This window comes from Pantherophis guttatus, chromosome 7, assembly GCF_059756535.1.
Source record: "Pantherophis guttatus breed Tessera chromosome 7, ASM5975653v1, whole genome shotgun sequence".
Lineage (NCBI taxonomy): Eukaryota > Metazoa > Chordata > Lepidosauria > Squamata > Colubridae > Pantherophis > Pantherophis guttatus.
This window is the reverse complement of record NC_142069.1, coordinates 60,208,103-60,229,895: the sequence shown is the minus strand read 5'-3', so window position 1 is coordinate 60,229,895 and position 21,793 is coordinate 60,208,103. Positions and strand designations below refer to the sequence as shown.

The following is a 21,793-nucleotide window of genomic DNA, read 5'->3' as shown; positions in this document are numbered from 1 at the left end:
ATAAATCTGTATTTTAATACAGGCAAAATTAAACAGAAGCAGTATAAGAATAATTTAGAATCTTTTACCTAAAATGACATTAGGTTTGTGGGGGAAGGAAATAGAATGCAATTGAATGGAAGTCAGGAATTCCGAGAGAGCAAGTGCTCATCAAGGAGGAAAGAGAGACTGGTTTAGCAAATATTTATAAGCTTTTTGTGAACTCCTTTATGTTAATTTTTTGTTAAGGTTGGACTAGTAATGTGGAGGGGGAGTTCAGGTGGAATCTGAAAGTTGTTTAAGCTTTTAAAATAAAAACTATACCGTGTTTCCCTGAAAATAAGACCCTGTGTTATATTTTTTTGAACCCTGAAATAAGCGTTTGGCCTTATTTTCGGGGAAGTCTTATTATTTTGGGGTGTGTGGAGCAAGATGGGGCTCCTCTTGCTGTCTTACCTGATTTCCAGCTCTGTGTTTAAATATTTTTGGGGACAGCTTATTTTCAGGGGGGAGGCTTATTTTAGCGCATGCACTTAAAAGCCCAATTGGGCTTATTATCAGGGGATGTCTTATTTTCGGGGAAACAGGGTATATTGCAGGCAGTTCTATATAACTGCTGGCTTTAGTTTCTGACAGACTATAAACTAACATACACTCATTTCTGCTTAATTTGCACATAGTCCTGCATCTACATGCAGAGTCAGTAGAGACAGCAGAGGCCACAGAATTCTGTTTATGTTGTGTATTCATTCTCTTTTCAATTTTTTTAATCCTGCTTTGTTATTCTTACAAATAATTCAAGACAGTCAACATATCTAATATGTTATCCTCCTCCTGTTTTCCCTACAACAACTCTTTGAGGTGGGCTAGGCTGAGAGAGAGTCACCCACTGGCTTTGTACCTAAAGTGGGACTAGAACTGATCTCCTGGCTTCTAACCTAATGACTTAATCACTAGACTGTTATCCCCAATGTGGGTCTGAGCCTGGTGCTGAGGCCAATGAGGGATGCCAGACACAAGGTGCAGGTTTTGATTGCTTTTTATTGGAGTACCCCAAGGAAAAGAGCTCCTGGCCAAAATGCCAAGAGCCAAGAACAAAGGATTAAGAAAGTTTTATACATTTTCACTAAAGGAAAAGGTAGGACAAGGCAGAATAATAAGAAAAATAATCTAATAAACATTTTAGTAATAATTCTACAATTTATTCTATTGGTCTCTAGCTGTCCCTATTCCTAAGCCTTGGCTAAGGAATGCTCCAGTTATCTAATACACATTCTATTTGCTCCAGGCCATCCCTGTTCCTAACTTCTAGCTGAGGTCTACAAGATGCCTAAATCTTTGTTACTTTTATCAGCTTTCTAACTACCCAGAATTGTTACAAGCTTTACACGTGCATATTTCCTGTGAATAAGCATTCTTTATTCTTGCCAGACAGACTCCACAATTACAGGCTTCCTGGTTTACTTTCAAGTGTGTGTCATGACCTTGCTTTATTTTAGCAGGCAGTCCATCAAGACCATACTGTTTTATAAACTTTCTTTTATAGTTTATCTTTTTATCATTATATCTCGGAATAATCAAACCACTGAAAAAACAAAAATACACAAGAGAAACAGAACAAGTAGGTGATAGTATGATAGAAAATCCTTTTGTGCACACTACATATGTATTCTGCTTTTTAAATTGTGATGGCCTTTCTGGCAAAGATGTGTATTTGATCTGCATCCAAATTTCAGTCCTGAGTAGATTTCTGCCATCTTCAAATAGAAAAATAGGGTAGTTTCTTTTCTTTATATGCAATTTAAGTAGTTGTCCCCAGTCCAGTCACTTCATCACTGATGCTGCTTCAAAGTGCCGGTTAACTTGAAGGGAAAATTTGAGTGAGGCAAAAGTGAGGCAGGACACTTCCACCTGTCTCTTTTTGAAGTAATATACTGGGTTTGGCATGGGAGATCAGCTTAACACTCTGGGCAACCTTGAATATGTATGTTTTAAATACTGCTGCTGAAGATGAAGAAAATATATACTTTCTTCACAGTACCTGCATAATAACTTGCTGTCAGTATGAAGATATTCCTAATTAGAATATCTAAGACTAAAAATTTCTCATAGAAGTGATATCTATGGAGATTCTCAGTCACCATGGTTGTCCGAAAGATGCTTTTTCAAGAGGCAACTGGACTTTCTGGTTTTTCTTTGAAGACATTTCGCTTCTCATCCAAGAAGCGAAACGTCTTCAAAGAAAAACCAAAAAGTCCAGTTATCTCTTGAAAAAGCACCTTTGGGACATAGAGGTGATACTGTTCTCCAAGCCAAAATGCATCCTGCATTCAGGTGAACACAGATCCTGTCCAGCTCAGGAAAAAAAAGCTCCCAATTTAAGGATACTTAGCATTTTCTTAGATGTTCGTTTGTGCACAAGTGTGGAGAATCTGCATTCCCATCACCTGTAACATCTTGTGAAATAAAGATATTGGTCCCATTTTATAGATAGGAAATTGAAGCTGGAGAGAGACAATCATGTGTGAAATTTAAAACTAAATCAGTTCTTCTTCCTTGAGGTTATAGTACAGTGATGGCTAACCTCTAGGAGTCTCTGGAGGCTGGGGACAGCAAAAAACGTCACTTCCTGTTCCACCGGAAGTTGGGAAATGGGCCCTTTCGGGCCTCCGGAGGGCCTCTGAGGGAGTGGGAAAGGCTGGTTTTGCCCTCCACAGATACACAGAGAGGATCTGGAGCCAGGTAAGAAAGAAAAACGGGCCTCCCCACCCCCAGGCCCTCCGGAGGCAGGAAACAGCCTGTTTCCCTACTTCTGGTGGGCCCAGAAGGCCCAAAAATCAGCTGGCTGGCGTGCGCATGTGCGCCAGAGCTGAGCTGGTATGCCCACTGATGTGTGCCACCTGTGGCACCCATTCCATAGGTTCACCATCACGGATATAGTATTTATTTGAATATTTCCATTGAAAACATAGTATTTCAAATTTATAGTATTTTCAATATTTACCCACACACACATAGATTGCTTCTCAACATTTTATGGGTTATTACCTGTGACCTAAGCTAACATCTCTTGGATGTATCAATCTCAGTCTGATTCTAGACATATTTAACTTGCAATTCTAAATACACAAGACTGGGAATAAAAAAAAAGTGCTTGAGCTTTCTTGGGTAAGGTGTTTTATCTGATTCTGTGCAGATAACTTATTTCTGAATAATACTGCTTAGAAACTGTGCTTAGAAACTATTTGATTTGCAGGTGAAGGCCATGTTAGCTACAAAGGCTTATGGCACTCAAGGGACTTACTTGTCTCCAGAAAGCAAATGGTATGGGAGGAGGAGGCTGGTCCACAACAGTGGACCTCTCTTTCCAAGAAAAGCAAATGCCAGGCAAGTGGGAGAATATGGCTTAAAGGGCTTTGAGAAGTTGAAGAAAAGACTCTTTTCCATGAGGGCCGTTGGGTGGCATTAGGACATGGTCAGCCAGAGAGCGCACCTCTCTCGGGTACTCACCCTGCCCAGATTGATGAGAGTGGCCTCAAAAGCCTCCTTGGCTTCAGTTGGGAAAGAAAAGTTGCAGCAGGATGGCAGTCCACACATACTGCAAGTGTTATCAGAAAATATGCCCATACCGGAGGCTTAGACAGAGCGCTTCTTAGTAGCCTGTTTTCAAAGCGGGACCATGGCTGCTTGTCTACTGCTGGGCTTTCCTCCTGCATTACTGCTATGGACACTGACCCTGCTGCACAAAGGGAAGGAACTTTTGGGCTGCCGTATACCTTGCTTCTTTCCTTTGGCAAAAATTAACTGGTTCTAATGAACCGGTGCGAAACAGCTGAATCCCACCACTGCAATAGAGCTTTTAGAGTTTGCATATATCAGCAGGCATTACATACGGGAAGTTAAAAAGTCAGAAGAAGAAAGTTTATCCTTTCTTCTTCTTAAACGAGGATTATGTATGAAAAATATTGTATCCTTTTCTAGTTCAAAAACTCAAGACAAAAGAAATGAAGCAATTATTGGCAGCAAGAGCCAATATTTTACAATGTGACATTTTAATGTATATTGGGAAAATCTGTTGGGGACAAAGTTAGCGAAAGGTAATTAGATGGACATCATCTGGTTTTGTGGTTAAGGCATCTAACTAGAAATTGTGAGACTGTGAGTTCTAATCCTGTCTTGGATATGAAGCCAAGTGGCTAACCTTTGACCTGTTATTATATCCAAGCCTTAGGAAAAAGCAATGGCAAGTCATTTTTGAAATCTTGCTAAGATGATTTTAGGGACATGGCCAGGCATCACAAAATTAACATTGACCTGAAAGGAATCACCAGAACCAGAACCACAAATAAATAAATAAACATTAGATGGAAAACACAATGAGTTAATCTTCAAATGGGAATTTATGCAGCTTTCAGTGCAGAGAACTGTAAAAAATTAATAATTTTATCAAGTTGAGCTCTAAATTTACATATAAAAAAGATTGTCTTACTGTTTCTACCCAGTAGGAGAAATACCTAGCAGAAAAAGTAAGGATTTACTCTTCTCATAGCTTTTCAGAGAAACTGTACAAAAATGATGCAAATGAGCTAAATAAAAATGTGTAGGCATATTGTGTCTCTGTATGTCAATCTTCTTCAAAGTGTGTTTGAAATTTCAAAGTTGACTTTGTTCAGGCCAAATTGGAAGACAATCCCTTGGTTTCTGGCAATTCTTTCTGAAGGGTTCTGCTGTGGTTTAGGATCTACCTACAATGAATGCATGTCCCTTAAAAATTACTCTTAAAAAGATTTATTCTAAATGAAGATTAGTGAGATCTTACCTTCATATACAGCAAACCTTAAATGCTATTTTGTTTCTATATTTTTGCTTAGATTTTTTTTTTCATTCTTGACTAATTATTATACTGTATCAATGCTGACTGGACAGATCTTTGAGGGACACTTTCCTTGTCTAGATTTTGGTTGAATCACTTCTTAAAGGAAATTTGTTAAACTTCATCTCTCATTGTTAACGTAGAGCAGCTGCTTTATATTATTTTCTTCAGCAAAAGTAGTTATTTTCCTAGGTTAGCAAAATAGGATGATGGTGGACTAAAAGGAGATGGATGGATGGATGATAGATGATAGACAGATAAGCAGCTATGGAAAATAAACCTCTGTAAAATACTCTGTGCAACAGATATGACCTCCCAGAAATCTGCTTAATCTAGAGTAATTTACTCTGGTACCTTTAACCTTCACAGTTTATGATAGAAATGTTACACCAAGCAGAATCTAAGGTACACAATTAAATTCTGTACTGCAGGCTTATATATTCTTCTATGTGCCCATAACACTTGTCAATATCAATGCTCTAGGTAATTTCTTAGTTTCTCTCTCTCTAAAGCAACACAATTTTCATTGTTCTTGTTCCTTAGTTTTAAACTTTTTTGAGGCATTGTTTTTAAACCTTCATTCCAAGAGTGAATATAGGTCAGGGCAAAGGAGAAATAGGTTTTCAAAAAGCATCTGAACACCTGAATTCTGTTCCACAGCCCACTTCTTTAATACTTTGACAGTGTTTGTAAATATGTTTGTTTTTTTAAGTTTGAAAGCAAAATTTCAGTACTTTTATCTGAGATATGTGGAAGTCAAGAATCAAAAGCATTTAAAAGTGATGGTGTGAAGAGGTAACAATAATTGTGGCCAAATTTATGTTCACACCTGTGAATAATCAGAAGGCATGAGCATAAGATATAGAGTGATATAACAATTTAGGCATTGACTAGAACTAAGGAGATCCAGTTCAGGTTAAACATCAACCAACTCACTATATGAATTAGAGCCATTATGTTATTCATCAGTTTAACCCCGTGATGGCGAACCTATGGCATGCATGTTACAGGTGGCACGCGTAGCCATATCAGTGGGCATGCCAGCTCAGCTCTGGCGTGCATGCACATGCCAGCCAGCCTATTTTTGGGCCAGAGGCAGGAAACAGGCTGTTTCCTGCCTCTGGAGGGCCTGGGGGGTGGGGAAGGCCCATTTTCCTTTCTCACCTGGCTCCAGATCCTCTCTATGCATCTGGGGATGGCGAAAATAGCCTTCCCCACTCCTTCGGAGGCTCTCCGGAGGCCTGAAATGGCCCATTTCCCAATTCCCAGTGGGGCAGGAAGTGACATTTTTTGCTTTCCCCAGCCTCCAGAGACTCCTAGAGAGGCTCTGGAGGCTGGGGACAGCAAAAAACATCACTTTCTGTCCCACCAGGAATTGGGAAATGGGCCATTTGAGGCCTCCGGAGAGCCTCCAAGGGAGTGGGGAAGGCTGTTTTCACCCTCCCCAGATGCATAGAGAGGATCTGGAGCCAGGTGAAAAAGAAAAAGGGCCTACCTGGCCCTCACATGCCAGGAGCAGGGGGGAGGGGGGTTGTGCGCACATGCGCAGGACAGGGCGCATAGAATTATGAGTGCAAACATGCGTGCAAACCTCCCCTGCCCCCCCCTCCTGGCACGCGATGGCAAAAAGGTTAGCCATCATTGGTCTAGCCTATGACAGATTTACAATTTGAGGAGAGTGGAATGGATTAGGTGGTCCCATGTATATCTAACCCTAAAGTTCTTAAAGGAAAGGTGGAACCAGAAATAAAAAGTCCAATTAACTTGCAAAATTATTTGAGAATATTGGCTTCATTTTTTAAAAAGCATTTCCATTCTATATAGAATTTAAGTCAATAGAGTCATACCTTTTAAATATTTTGTAAACCTTTCATAAATATTCATGTACCTACTTACCATTTTATCTATGTACATTGCTGCAGGAAATGAAAGGGAAAAAAATCAGAAGTTTTATGTGGCATAATTTCCAGATAAGAACTTTAGGAAACTTTTATTTTATTTACTAAAGTTTTTTCTTGAGATATAATGGAATATTATGGATATTGTGAAAGGGATAAATTTATTTTATAAATACCAGTTTGCCTCATTTTCAATTATCTGAATTAATTCATTGTAAACTATTATTACTTTTCCATACATTCCTTTAAAAAAATCTATACTGTATATTTTCAATTTCTGAAATATTATTGGTTGTCATTGCAAGACTAGAGAGAAGTAGATCTAGAAAACAGTTTGTTTCAGCTTGGGAAATGTGCTAATTATGACAACAAATGATGCAATTCATATTCAAAATGTGCATTGGAATAGACTTTGTATTTCAAAAAAAAATCTAAAAAATAATTTCTAGAAGAATTAACTATAGAAGAAAAGGAGTTATGGTTTAATGTCCTGTTCATGCTACACAATAGATACAAGATAGTCTAATGCGAGATATGGGAGAAGGGATAATAGAAATAACCTTCCAGATGAAATGACTTTTTCTGCTTGCCATGGGCATTAGCACCCAAAATATGCTTCTCATTTATCTTCTTTGAATGAATTAGAAATGTTTCAACAATACTGAGTATTTTAATGGTGTTATTTTGTTCACGGTTCACATTTATTTTGCATCTTGCATCTTTGCAAAAAGATAATACTTATTACACTTCAGTTCCTTTTTAGTATATTGTATCTCAGTCGATAGAATATAAATACTTTTTGTATATCAATTTCTTTTATGTGTCCACAAACAACAGCCATTTCTGTGGACTGATACTATGGTTTATGTTGTTTTCTATTTATTGAGCAGATATTGATGAATGTTCAGATGGCTTTGTTCACTGTGACAGCCGTGCCACCTGTATTAACCTATCTGGATGGTACCACTGTGAGTGCAGGGATGGTTACCACGATAATGGCATGTTTTCATCTAGTGGAGAATCATGTGAAGGTTGGTAAAGGGGCATCATACTTCATTTGGTATGAAATTGTGTTTGAGTGATACTAATTGTCTTGATTTAGGCTAAGAATTCGTTGTGTTGAGCCCAGAAATCTTATACAGGGCAAACAAATATTATCTTTATTGTAATTTATATCCCCACAAGACTGGGGATATAATCTGGAACTGACCATTATTTCAGCAATCTGATCCATTGCAATTTACTTCGGGGGGGAAAAAATACCATATCAATACACATAAAATACTTTTCCATATAGATCATCCTTCATCTCTTTCCGTGTCTCCCCAAAAGAGCTTTCTATTTCTTTGCTCTTTCTGCAACATCTGCTTTCCCTAAAGTATTTTGGGAAGACTAAGGGCCTTCATGAAATGTGGGATATCACGGAAAGAATAAATGACCTCAATTCAGACTTAATCTTAAACTAAGTAGAAATTTCATATAAGGATTTTTTCGGGAGGTTTTGTGGGAGAAATATCATGAAAAACATGATTTTTTGATGCTTTAATACCTTTATAAATTTGGAATTGTTAAGCTCTATTTACAGATCTAATAATTTAGAAGAAAATGTTCTTTAAGGTGGTGGATATTAAAAAGAATTATTTACAGATTTAATAATTATAGAAAATTGATTTCAAAGTGATTTAAAATGTTGATACTTATTGGAAATAAGCATGGCATGGGAGAAAGCTTAAGAGAATAGGAGCTAAGATATTTGTTGATATACTTTTTTATTTTAAATCAATTAAAAATACGGAGGAGAACGGATTTAAAAATAAATATGAGTAATATATTGTGAATTAATTTAAAGCTAAATAATTGAATAAGAGATGTAGAAACGGAGGAGAACATAAAGCTGGACAATAATTAAAACAAAATGCTATGAAACAGCTAAACAAGTGAAGTTAGGAGTGGAGGGAAGCATGATTGTAGAGAACAGTGAAAGTAAAGCTGAGTTCTAGTCTTACAAATAAGGCAGGAGTGGAGGAAAGCATCATACTGGAGAACAGTTAAAGCAAAACTGGGAACCAGTTAAAAATAAAAATAAGAGTTAGGAGTGGAGGAAAGCACATGCTGGAAAACAGCTAAAGTAAAGCTGTGAATCAGCCAATAGGAGTGGAGGAAAGCTTACGCTGGGTAACAGTTAAAGCAAAACTGTGAACTAGCCAAAAAAAAAAAGAGTTAGGAGTGGAGGAAAATATACCTGGAGAGCAACTGAAATACAGTTGTGAACCAGTTAAAAATAGAGGTTGGAGCAGAGGAAAGCACCGCTGGAAAGCAACTATTTGAGTTGCGAACCAGTTTTATAATAGATTTAGGAGGAGTGAAGGAGATAACGTTGATATGCAGTTAAAATTACACAGTGAACCAGCCTAAATAAGTAAGGTTAGGAGTGGAGGAAAGCATTATTGGAAAGCAACTGATTAAGATGTGAACCGGCCAGAAAATAAACCTAGGAGAAAGTGGAAGAGATAATACTGGAGAATAGTTAAGCCAAACTGTGAACCAGTTAAATAAATAGAGATAGAAGTGGCGGAAAACACTGTTGGGAAATAGCTATTTAAGTTATGAACCAGTTAAATATTAGACTTCAAAATAAAGTATTTTGGGAGTGATAAATTTTAGATGGAAATGTTGATTGATTTAGAAACGATTAAGAGAGGAGGAAAATATTCTTTGTTAAGATTATGGGTACTAGCTGCCATCTAAGAGAGGTACAATATAGATTCGATGTAATGGATCTTAGAAATGAGTCCTTCGGGAGAAGGGTGGTATATAAATTTAAATAAATAAATCAATAAATGAGGAATATATATTTATTTATTTATTTTTATTTATTTTATTTTATTTTTATACCGCCCTTCTCCAACAGGACTCAGGGCGGTGAACAGCCGAGATAAAACATAACATATAAAATTTAAAAACAATTTAAAAGATATTAAATAATTTCGGCCCTCAATTTAAAACAACCCAGTTAAAACCAATTTCAAATTAAAACCGAAAGGATGGGATCAAGCCAGCCCGGCCAGATGAAATAGATGTGTTTTCAGGGCCCGACGAAAAGTCCGGAGGTCTGGTATCGTGCGTATCTCTGGGGATAGGTTGTTCCAAAGGGCAGGTGCCGCCACAGAGAAGGCTCTCCCCCTGGGGGTCGCCAGCTGACATTGTCTGGCCAATGGCACCCTGAGGAGGCCCTCTCTGCGAGCGAACTGGCCGGTGGGAGGCTATTGGCGGCAGAAGGCGGTCTCGTAGATACCCTGGCCCTAAGCCATGTAGCACTTTAAAGGTGGTCACCAACACCTTGAAGCACACCCAGAAGACCACCGGAAGCCAGTGCAGCTCGCGCAGGAGAGGTGTCACATGGGAGCGCCCCGTCGCTCCCATAATCCCCCGCGTGGCTGCATTCTGGACCAACTGGAGCCTCCGGGTGCACCCCAAGGGGAGCCCCATGTAGAGAGCATTGCAGTAGTCCAGGCAGGAAGTGATGAGTGCCTGAGTGACCATGCGTAGGGAGTCCTGATCCAGAAAGGGACGCAACTGGCGTATCAGGCAGACCTGATAAAAAGCCCCCCTGGCCACGGCCGTCATATGCTCTTCTAAAGACAGCCATGCATCCAGGAGGACGCCCAAGTTGCGAGCCCTCTCCGTGGGGGCCAGTGATTCGCCCCCAATAACCAGCGATGGCACCAGCTGGCTATATCAGGACGCCGGAAGCCACAGCCACTTGGTCTTGGAAGGGTTGAGTCGGAGCCTGTTTCTCCCCATCCAGGCCCGCATGGCCTCCAGGCACCGGGACATTACTTCAAGGGCATCATTGGGGTGGCCTGGGGTGGAGATGTACAGCTGAGTGTCATCAGCGTACTGATGGAACTCCACCCCGAAGCCACGGATGATCTCACCCAGCGGCTTTACATAAATGTTGAACAGAAGGGGCGAGAGGACCGACCCTTTCGGCACCCCACAAACATGAAATATTGATCGTTAAAATGACAAAGATTTGGAATGATGTCTATTTGGAAATAATTGTTTAGAATTTAGGGTGACATAGTCGAATGATAAATGTTTAGAATAAGATTTTTTTTCTTTTCTTTTTTTAAGATGTAAATGGATAAAATTTGGAACAAAATTGGTTGAGGGAATGTGAGTAATTGTATTCACTCTATACTGGATCAAATCCTTGCTTTAAAAAGATGTATTTTATGTTTTATGTTTAAAAAAGTAAAAAACTTTTCAAAAAAAATACACATAAAATACTTTTCCATATGGATCATCCTTCATCTCTTTCCGTGTCTCCCCAAAAGAGCTTTCTATTTCTTTGCTCTTTCTGCAACATCTGCTTTCCTAAAGTATTTTGGGAACACTAAGAGCCTTCATGAAATGTGGGATATCACAGAAAGAATAAATGACCTCAATTCAGACTTAATCTTAAACTAAGTAGAAAATTCATATAAGGATTTTTTTAGGAGGTTTTGTGGGAAAAATATCCCTACCCACATAATGCAGAGTTCCCCAAGCTTCCCGCCTTTGTGGACCAGAGGATGGGGAGTGGGAGAGGAGATTGTTCCATGCAAGTGATGGCAAATAGTGCACACATGTGCAGTTCCATTTGCACAAGTGTTGGGCTCGCACAAATGAAAATGTGCACAAGCATGTGCTTGCCCGCCACTTCCATGGGCAGGTTCTGAATGACTCAAGGCCTGGTAATGGGCCACAGCCTAGGGGTTGGGAGGCCTTTTCATAATGCCTTTGAAAATACAAATAGAGAGAGAGAGAGAAAAACAGTGAGAATTATAAATTTTGTAACGTATTTATTCATAATACAAACTAAGGCAAAGTAAAGTGTGGTTAAGCTACTTTGTGCACGTTACAGATGTTCATTTGATATTGTGGATGTTGAACAAAATAGAATAAGCAGTATGCCTTCATTAGATAAATAACTGGAAATGTCACTTGATGTCCACATGCACATTCATATTCCATGAAATTGGGTAGACTTTAAGCAGCTGTTTGGGACTGGGAAAATAGATGAGAAGGAAGATATTCTAAAAACTGCAAGTGGCCTCATTTTGAAAAGCAACCAATGTTTTAAAGATAAGTTTTGCTCTTTTCTATTTTAAACAATATAATTAATTGCCCCACAGCTTTATAAGTAGCATTGCAGCGGATCATGATACTTTCTTACAATGCCTCATTTGAAAGAATATAATGTGCTTCTAAAAGTGCTGCTGAGCAAAAACAAAGAGATTGGAACTTCCTCTTGTCTGCTCCATCTCCAACATTCCCAAAATATCTTTATGGCTTTGTAATAGTTGCATAAAATCTCTATAAATCCAGTATCTCATACACAGTTAGTGGATTAACTGGGCAAAATGGCATTGTCTGCACTCACGTACAAGTTCTGTTTAGATGCTATAGAATCATTCTGTATTTGTTGGGAGATTGCTACATTAGAGCAATGGAAGGATCATAAAGTCTTCCACTTTCAACATGCCTACCAGCTTGACTGCATGATTAATTGTATATGTTTGGCTCAGGAAATGTGGATAAATGATACAGATAGCCCTCAATTTACAACCATTCATTTAGCAACCATACAAAGTGACAACAGCCCTGAAAACATGACTGGTCTTTGCACTTATGACTGTCATAGCATTATCACGATCATGTGATCAAATTGGGGCACTTAACAACTGGCATGCATTTATGACATTTGCAGCATCTGAGGTCATCTGCAAGCTTCCCAACCAGCTTCTGACAAGTAAAGTCAATAGCCACATGATTAACTTAATAACTGCAATGATCATTTAACAACTGGAGCAAAAAAGGTATTAAAATTAGGCACGATTCACTTAACAACTACCTTATTAAGCAATAGAAATTCAGGTCCCAATTGTGGTCATAATTTGAGAACAACCTGCATAATGATCAGGCAATTTCTGTATAATCATAATTTTATAGACCGAATTTATTAAATGTATTAATTACTAGATTTTCAGGAAAGGAGAAGAAAATTTTATTGTTATCTAAATAAAACCATTCCATGTTATGTTTTTGTTTTTGCTTTACATTTTTAATATAATGTACATTTTAAAGAAACCTCTTATTACCCTATAAAACATTTACCACCAATAAAATAATAATATGCTGCTTTTACAATTTGTAGAAATGCTACAGTTAAGGAAAAGAAACTGTGCAGCAGTATTTCAAATTTAGCTGTACAAAGATTAGGTATTATATAAATGGCAATTATTTAGTGGGCCTGTACTTGGTACTTCTAAGATATTGTTCTGAAATAAAACTTTAAGGTATACCCTGTTTCCCACCAAATAAGACATCCCCTGATAATAAGCCCACTCAGGCTTTTGAGTGCATGGCAATAAGGCCAAGTGCTTATTTCAGGGTTCCAAAAAATATAAGACAGGGTCTTATTTTCAGGGAAACATGGTATTTATGTAGAAACTCTGTGTTATGTTTCTCAGGAAAGACTATACAGCACATTCTGTTATGAGCTATTTAAATCAAGAAGAGGTAAGGGGAAAGAAAACCTCTTTCATTTTGGTAGGACTAAGATTTACATTTTCATTCAATCTTTACATATTAAGTGTCTAAAATCTAAGTATAATTAATCTCACGGGAGTAAAGAAATTTCTCTTTCCTGGGAAAGAAAAAGCTGTCTGAATGTATTATTGGAGAAGACCAGTTCATAAAGAGATCAGTCTTTCTAAGAAATTAGACAGGCCTATGATGCCTGTTGGTATTCCAAATTTAGATTGCTGGCATCAGAAGATGGAGTCTAGGGATGCAAGGAGACCCATTAAAGCATCCATTAAAGCATCCATATTTTTTTCAAATAAAATTTATTCCCAAGTACTTGGCAATATTAAAACTAGGATACAAAATACTCTCCCCTCTATAATTTAGAGTAAAAAACCACAACATAATGCAAGCATAATAAAGAAAAAACAATACTGTAATAGGAACACAGTGAAATTATTTTGCACTTACACATCTCTAATATATAAATTTGAAATAACTAAATCAGTGCGGTTAGTAATGCTATATCCCAGTCCTCTGAACAGTATAATTCTTACATGTGCAATTGTTGCTTGAAACTAATTCCTAGTGAGTTGGTATTGGGTACTAGCCATTTGGAGAAAATATGTATTTGTGTTTTATGAATAAATGTCAGTGTGTAGGTATTTGTGTTCACTAATTTTTCAGCTGGTTATAAGGCAAACATGATATCTAAATTAGTTCTATATGTATCATTTTAACAGAGCAATTTTTTCAAGTATACATAGCAATGTAATATAATGTTCTGAGGATGCTTAATATATATATTTAATGCTGGCAAAATAAAATTATCCCAGAAGAGATGGAAACAGCCTACAGAGTATAACATCTATAGTTCTATGAAATATTAATACAACCCAGTGGTGGGATTCAGCCAGTTCGCACCACTTCGGGAGAACCGGTTGTTAACTTTCTGAACAGTTTAGTGAACTGGTTGTTGGAAGAAATCATTAGGGCAGAGAACCGGTTGTTAAATTATTTGAATCCCACCACTGATACAACCTGTAGGAAATAGTCATTGCATTGTTGTTGTTTTTTTAAAAAGTTATCAATAAATGATATAAGAGAAATAAGAAATAAATTCTTATTTTCTGAAAAATTAATGGAATCTTTAAAAGGTATACAAAGGAATAATAAAAAGTTGAAATTACATCAAATAAACCAACAAAATACATATGTGTGTTTAATTGTAAAAATAATGTAGAGGAACTTTTTTTTTTTAAAAAAAAGAGGGGATAAAAGATATGGAAATACACCACACAAGCAAAACACATAAAATAATTGATAGCATTGAACAAAAGTATCCATCATTAACTTTTGTCTAAATTTTATAATAACTCAAATGTTGACAAGCAAGAGATATTGACAACTCACTGCTTTAGCCTCCTTTATTCCTTAAAATATTCAATTTCCCTTGCAAGATAATTCTAAATCCTAGGGATTTAGCAAAAAAAAACCTATATGGATATATTCTTTTTTTTTATATATGTATATAATTTTTATTAATATATTCTATACACCAATACACCAATAAAATATACAATCCTGCCACCATGGTATAATGTGATTACATTGTCCATAAGTATAAAGTCATTCCTTTATACATACATATTTGCCATCATATATATATACATCATCATATATCTATTCTATCCCACCTTTTCTGGACCCAATCGTACCATACTTTCCAACTGTTATAAAATTCTGAATCTTTTTTACCATTGATCAATCTAGTTAATCTATCTGATTCCGCACACTCATTAATTTTATATATTATTTTCAAATCTATCGGTAAGTATTGATTTTTCCACTCCTGCGCATACGCTAATCTTACTGCAGTAATAATGTGAATCAACAAGAACCATATATCTGATTTAACATTCAAAGGTTTTGCCCCCAATAGGAAAATCTCAGGCCTTAATTCCAAATTAATCTGTGTAATTTCCAAAATCCATTGCCGTATTATATGGATATATTCTTGACATTCAGACAATTGATCTTAAATCACTTGTTAACAATAATGTGATAAAGTCAAACCATGTGAATGAATATTCCGACTCCTAATAGCACTCCAATAGCACAGCAATTGCAAGCAAACTTTTGTAAGTGTCACAATTCAAGCCCCTAAAATTGCTGCCAAATATGAAAATTTCATAAAGAATAATAGCATTAAAAATAAAAAGTCCAAATAATTATTGCTAGTTGAACTGGAAAATTTGCTAAGAAGCATTCTGAGCTAAATTGTTTCAATAAGAACTAGTCATTCTAAGATCCATTTTATTAAATTTACTGGCAGCATTTCAATCTACAATTATCTCTTAACTAAATGTTTATGGTAAGTAAAAACGTCCAAATTATGACTGCAACTGAACATATTCCCCACTGATTTTGAACAAGCAAGAATTTCAATACTTGCCAAGATTACAGTCGAATAGTAACCAATGAATAGTGATAAATAAATGCCAATGATGGCATCTGAAGTTGTGAAAAATGACATCTATCTTTTCTAAGTCATTTGGAAAACTTAGACAAATGCCCTTGCTATTAAAATATTATTTAAACATGTGATTTATTACAATATTTTTAAAAAAGCATTTAATATATATTAGTAGGACTGTGCAAATCATTGCTAGGGACTTTATGGTACAAATGTGCACAAAGTGCTAATGTAGCATATCTTCACAAGCATGGCCACTTTGAAGGAACACCATCCTCCACATCTGAGCCAATTTGTTGTCATCATACACATTTTTTAAATTAGTAATAATACATTTGCTCTTATTAATAAGATTAAATATATTCTGGGGACCCATTTGTAACTATAACACAAGATCAAAAATGATTGTGAAAACAGAAGAAAAAGAAATCAAAGAAAAATATGTACATAACAGAAGCAGCTCCTAATGGTTTGAGAAATTGTGTACATATGCAGTATTTTCACTGTGTTTATTCATTTCTCCTCATTCATTTTATTCAAAGTATCTGTGAGGCAGAAGTTGTGAAGAGTTTTGTATAATGGCTGTGTCAGCATTCCAGAACGACCCAATTCCAATTAAAAACTCCAAGACAATCTTCATCTCAAAATCTTCATTTATTGGAATAGGTATACTGGCAGATCTGGGAAAACCCAAATCTGAGTTCTGGGTTTTCCCTCAATAAATTAAAACCCCATATCCAGTCCCTGCACCCATCAGTCCATCACATGGCCCAATCATCATCCGTCCCAACTTGAGACACCTCTGCAACCACTCCTCCTCTAGATGCAGGAGGACCATGACCTTGACCGAAAAGAAGAATGCTATTATGTCTAATTAAAATTGCTCTATCAAATCCTCCCTCCTACTTTCCCAAGCACAAGAAGATGGCAGCGTGGAAGCTTCTGAGATTAATATGGCTTCCAAAGCTGACAGCCCCCCCCCTGCCGCCAGGGAAAACCACACCCTAGAACAGGGGTCCTCAAACTTTTTAAACAGGGGGCCAATTCACGGTCCCTCAGACTGTTGGGGGCCCAGATCGGCTGGGTGGGCATGGCTAGGTGGGCATGTGACTAGGTGGGCATGGCTAGGTCATGTGACTAGGTGGGTGTGGCCAATGTAACAGTCCATTGAACAATGCACACAAATTAAACTTTAATTTGTTTTGCTCCTGGCGGTGTTTTATTTGCTTTTGTTTGCACGTTGCTCTTTTGGTTGCTTTTTCTTTTTACTAGATCATTTTTTCAGTTGTTTAGGAGTCTAGTGGTCCACTTCAAGAAACTGTTTTGCAGGTATCAAGGAGAGAGATATCGATTAAATACTGTTGAAAAAGTGGAAGAATTTTATTTCAATGTTTTCAAAACTGGTGCAGCATCTCCACGTACATCCTCAGTGTTAGGTATAGTGGAGGGTGAGAAAGAGAAGCAATTTGAACAAGAGCTTGAAGAGCAGCGGAAACAGACGGAGGTGGAGGCAATGGAAACTCAAGGAGCAACAGGGGGAATTTTAGATGAACCATTGCTGGATCTTCCCCTAGAGGCTATAGGTGGACCACCTAAAAATACAAGAGAAGTGGCAGCAGATCTCGACCTGATGTTGCACAATGCTAAAGACCAGCATATAACTCGAGCAGCTTATAAACAAATTCTAGAGAAACAACAACAGCAGAGGTCTAAGCCACCACAAGATAAGCAGGGAGTCAATGGTAAAGCACAAAAATCAGAAGCTATGGGAGGAGCTAAGCCGAAGACTACTAGTCTGGAACAGAAACTTCAGCAAATGCTCTTAACGCTTCAGGAGACTACAAATGACAATTAAGTTTTTATCTTGGAATGTGAACGGACTGAATTCACCACAGAAAAGAAGGAAGATATTTCATTATCTGAGACAATTTAATAATGATGTTATTTGCTTACAAGAAACTCATATGAGGACCCAGTTTGTGGGGGCAATAAGTTGACTTTGTATAAATATACAAAAGGATGAAGGCTATTGCTGAGCACATTGTAAGCCGCCCTGAGTCTTCGGAGAAGGGCGGCATATAAATCAAATTAAAAAAAAAAATATTAGAACACAAGATCAAAAATATTTGATAAATCCTAGATTAGGAGCACAGTTTATAGCCTCAAATTCAGAGAAAAAGAATGATGTAGTGATTTATATAAATAAAAGATTGCCAGCAAAAATTTTAGAAATAGATGACTGTGGAAGATATATAGCAATTGAACTTTCTACAGATAATGATCCAATTTTGGTGATTGGAATTTATGCTCCTAATCAGCAACAAGAAAATTTTTATAAAATATTGTATTCTAAAATATTACAGTGGGACTTCAGATCTATTTTACTTATGGGAGATTGGAATGGAGTAATAGATCCTAAAAAAGATAAAAAGAGTTTGGCAAAGTCATGTGTTAAATTACCACAGATCTTTTTTGATATGAAAGAAGATTTGGAATTGAAAGATATATGGAGAATGCATAACCCAAAAGAATTGGACTTTACTTTTTTTTCAGATAGACATAGATCCTTCTCTAGGATTGATTTTATTCTACTTACGGCTGATTTACTTTTAAAAACAAAGAAAACAAAGATATTTCCGAGGACTTTAACTGACCGGTATGGATAGAAATAGAAATGGGAAAGAATGAGAGAAGATCGTGGAGAGTAAATGAAAACTTGTTTAGATATGAAAAGAATGTAAATGAACTTAAAAAACAAATGAAGGAATTTTTTGAAATGAACTTGAATAAGGGTACCCCTATTGAAATTGTTTGGGATGCGAGTAAGGCATATATGCAGGGGGTACTGATCCATATGAACTCTAAACATAAATTAAATAAACAAAGAAAACGATTAGAATTGGAAGGAGAGATAAAGAAAAAAGAACAGATGCTTATAAAAAATCCAACAGATGAAAAATTACAAGGAATTATAAAACTTTTGAAAGACCAATTTCAAATGCTCACAGCGGAACAAGCAGCAACTAATTTACAATTTGTGAAACATAATACATTTTGCAATGCTAATAAGCCGGGCAGGTGGTTAGCTTACACACTGAGGAAACAACAGAGTACTCGGACTATTGGTAGTATTGAGTATGGCGGGAAGGAAGTTTTTCAACAAAGACTAATTAAAGAAGCCTTCTTAGATTATTATACCAAATTATATGCCACAGATGATATACAGAATGAACTTATAAATAAATATCTAGATGAAAGGAGAGTTATGAAAATTTCTAGCGATCAAAAGGAAAGAACGAGTTTACCAATAACAGCTGAGGAGATTATTGCTGCTATTAAACAACTGAAAACAGCTAAAGCTCCAGGAACGGATGGTTTAACTGCAGTGTATTATAAAACTCTACAAGTAGAAATGATTGAACATCTTAAAGATTTATTTTGTAGCATACAACAAGGGGGTAAAATACCCCCTTCATGGAAAGCAGCTTTTGTTTCTTTGATACCGAAAGAGGAGGCAGGTTCTACAAAACCGGAAAATTTTAGACCAATATCTCTCCTGAATACGGATTATAAAATTTTTACAAAAGTATTAGCCAACAGATTAATGCCAGTTATTCAAGAGGTGATTCATCATGATCAAGCAGGATTTATAGAAGGCAGATACATGAAGGACAATGTGAGGCAAATTATAGATTTATTGGAATATCTTGAGAAGAATAAACAGACCTCTGCAGTGCTGGTGTTTTTGGATGCGGAGAAGGCCTTTGATCGAGTGAACTGGAACTTTCTATTAAAGACTCTAAGAAAGATGGACTTTGGGGAGCAGTTTGTGCGGGCAGTTTCAGCAATTTATCAAGAGCAAATGGCACAAATTATCATTAATGGAAGCTTAACCACTTCAGTATAGAAAAAGGCACAAGACAAGGTTGTCCGTTATCCCCGTTGTTGTTTATTCTAACTCTAGAAGTCTTGTTGAATACAATACGGGATTTGAGTACTTTGAATGGAATAGTTATAAGGCAAGAGGACTACAGAACAAGGGCATTTGCAGATGATCTGGTTGTTACCCTAACACAGCCGATGGAATCAATAATTCAGATGAAAAACATTATAGAAGAGTATGGTATGGTATCAGGATTTAGACTGAATCAGAAAAAAACCAAGATGATAGTTAAAAACATGACAGTTGATCAAAAGAAAGAACTTGAAAGGAAGGCAGGCTTTGAAATAGTATCAAAGGTGAGATATCTAGGAGTTCAAGTTGCAGATTCAAATATAAAACTGTTCCAAAATAATTATGAGGTGTTGTGGCGAAAGGTACAAAAGGATATGGACACTTGGAAAAAACTGCAGCTGTCTCTACTTGGAAGGATAGCAGCAGTTAAAATGAATGTTCTACCTAGATTTTTATTTTTGTTTCAAATGATTCCGGTGCTTAAAAGTGATAAACAGTTGATGGAATGGCAAAAAGGAGTGAATAAGTTTGTTTGGAACGAGAAAAAGCCAAGAGTGAAATTGAAAATTATGCAAGATGTTCGTGAAAGGGGTGGTCTTAAACTTCCAAACCTGCGACTGTACTATGAAGCAGCAGTGTTGACACAAGCAAGCGATTGGTTTGGGAGGACAAAGACTGGAATATTGAATATAGAGAGTTATGATCTTGAATTTGGTTGGCATGCATATTTATTCTACGAAAATAAAGTGGATAAAGTATTCAACAGCCATATGCTTAGAAACTCTTTGATGAGAGTATGGAAGAAGCACCGGTTCAAATGGGATTATAAAATACCGTTGTGGTTGGATCTTGGTCATATCATACGGAATATAAATATAAAGTCACTCGGGGGGGGGGTTATACAAAGAAGCACTTTTTAATGATGGGGGCAGATGGCAACTAAAGACATTGAACACACTGTTGGAAGAAGGGATTAATTTAACTTGGTTACAGTATAATCAACTTCAACTGAGATGGAGAGAAGATCAAAAAACTGGTTTAATGTTGCATGAAGAAGAATTGGTTAGACAGATAAAAGAGAAAGGCCCAATGCATATCAAGAGGGTTTATAATGTTTTGTTAGAAAGAGACTCAGAAAATGAACTGGTTAAAGATTGTATGATAAAATGGGCGCAAAATTTTGCACAACCAGTTATGATGGAAACGTGGGAAAAAATATGGGTTCAGAAAGTTGAATTTACGCAGTCACAGAATTTGAGGGAAAATTTTTATAAAATGTTTTATAGATGGCATTTAGATCCTAAGAAATTGTCATGCATGTATCCTAATATTCAACCAAAATGTTGGAGATGTGATTGTTTGGATGCTACATATTATCATATATGGTGGACTTGCAAGAAAGTGAAGGCTTTCTGGATAAAAATTTGGTGGGTTATGCAAAATGTTCTGAAGAAAAAACTCCAATTTTCTCCTCAATTGTTTTTACTGGGTATAGTTAAGGGTTTTTCAATGGGTGAAACAAAATTGATATTGTACATGGTGACAGCAGCTAGGTTACTGATTGGTCAATATTGGAAAAGGGATGTTTTGCCTACTATTGAAGAATGGACTTTGAAGGTGGCCAGTTTTGGAGAAATGGCGAAGATATCAGCATACTTAAAAGACCGGACTCAAGAGACTTATGCATGGGAGTGGAAGAAATGGATAGATTATGTGCAGAATAAATACCAAACTAGGAAGTATCAGATAGCTTTTAGTTGAATGTTGTGTAGAAATGTATAGTATATAGGGGGTAGAATAGTTCAATGTTATGTAGAAATGTATAGTACACAGGGGGGAGATTAGAAGGGCGGTAAAGTATGATATAATAAGATGTGGATTTGGATTTCACCTTGGGGAAGTCATGGGAGGAGGGGAGGGCTAGGGAGGGTTAGGGAGGGAAATGGGGGGGAATGGGAAAATTTGTATTTGTAAAATTTTTTCAATAAAAAAAGAAACTGTTTTGCAGCAATTCTCAGCACCAAGGAGTGTGAGAAATC

At 36.8% G+C, this 21,793-nt stretch overlaps 1 protein-coding gene across 22 annotated transcripts in view; it reads left to right on the top strand.

Annotated features, from left to right (window-relative positions):
* NELL2 (neural EGFL like 2) overlaps positions 1-21,793 on the top strand; it is a 382,878-nt gene that overhangs the window by 337,431 nt on the left and 23,654 nt on the right. For 13 of the 22 annotated variants that reach the window (XM_034404437.3, XM_087873273.1, XM_087873271.1 and 10 more), the window contains one exon: positions 7,641-7,781. The exons of the other annotated variants lie outside the window; for them this stretch is intronic. In XM_034404437.3, coding sequence (XP_034260328.1) covers positions 7,641-7,781 — 141 coding nt within the window. The remainder of the gene's footprint in view (positions 1-7,640; positions 7,782-21,793) is intronic. 22 annotated transcript variants of the gene reach the window in all.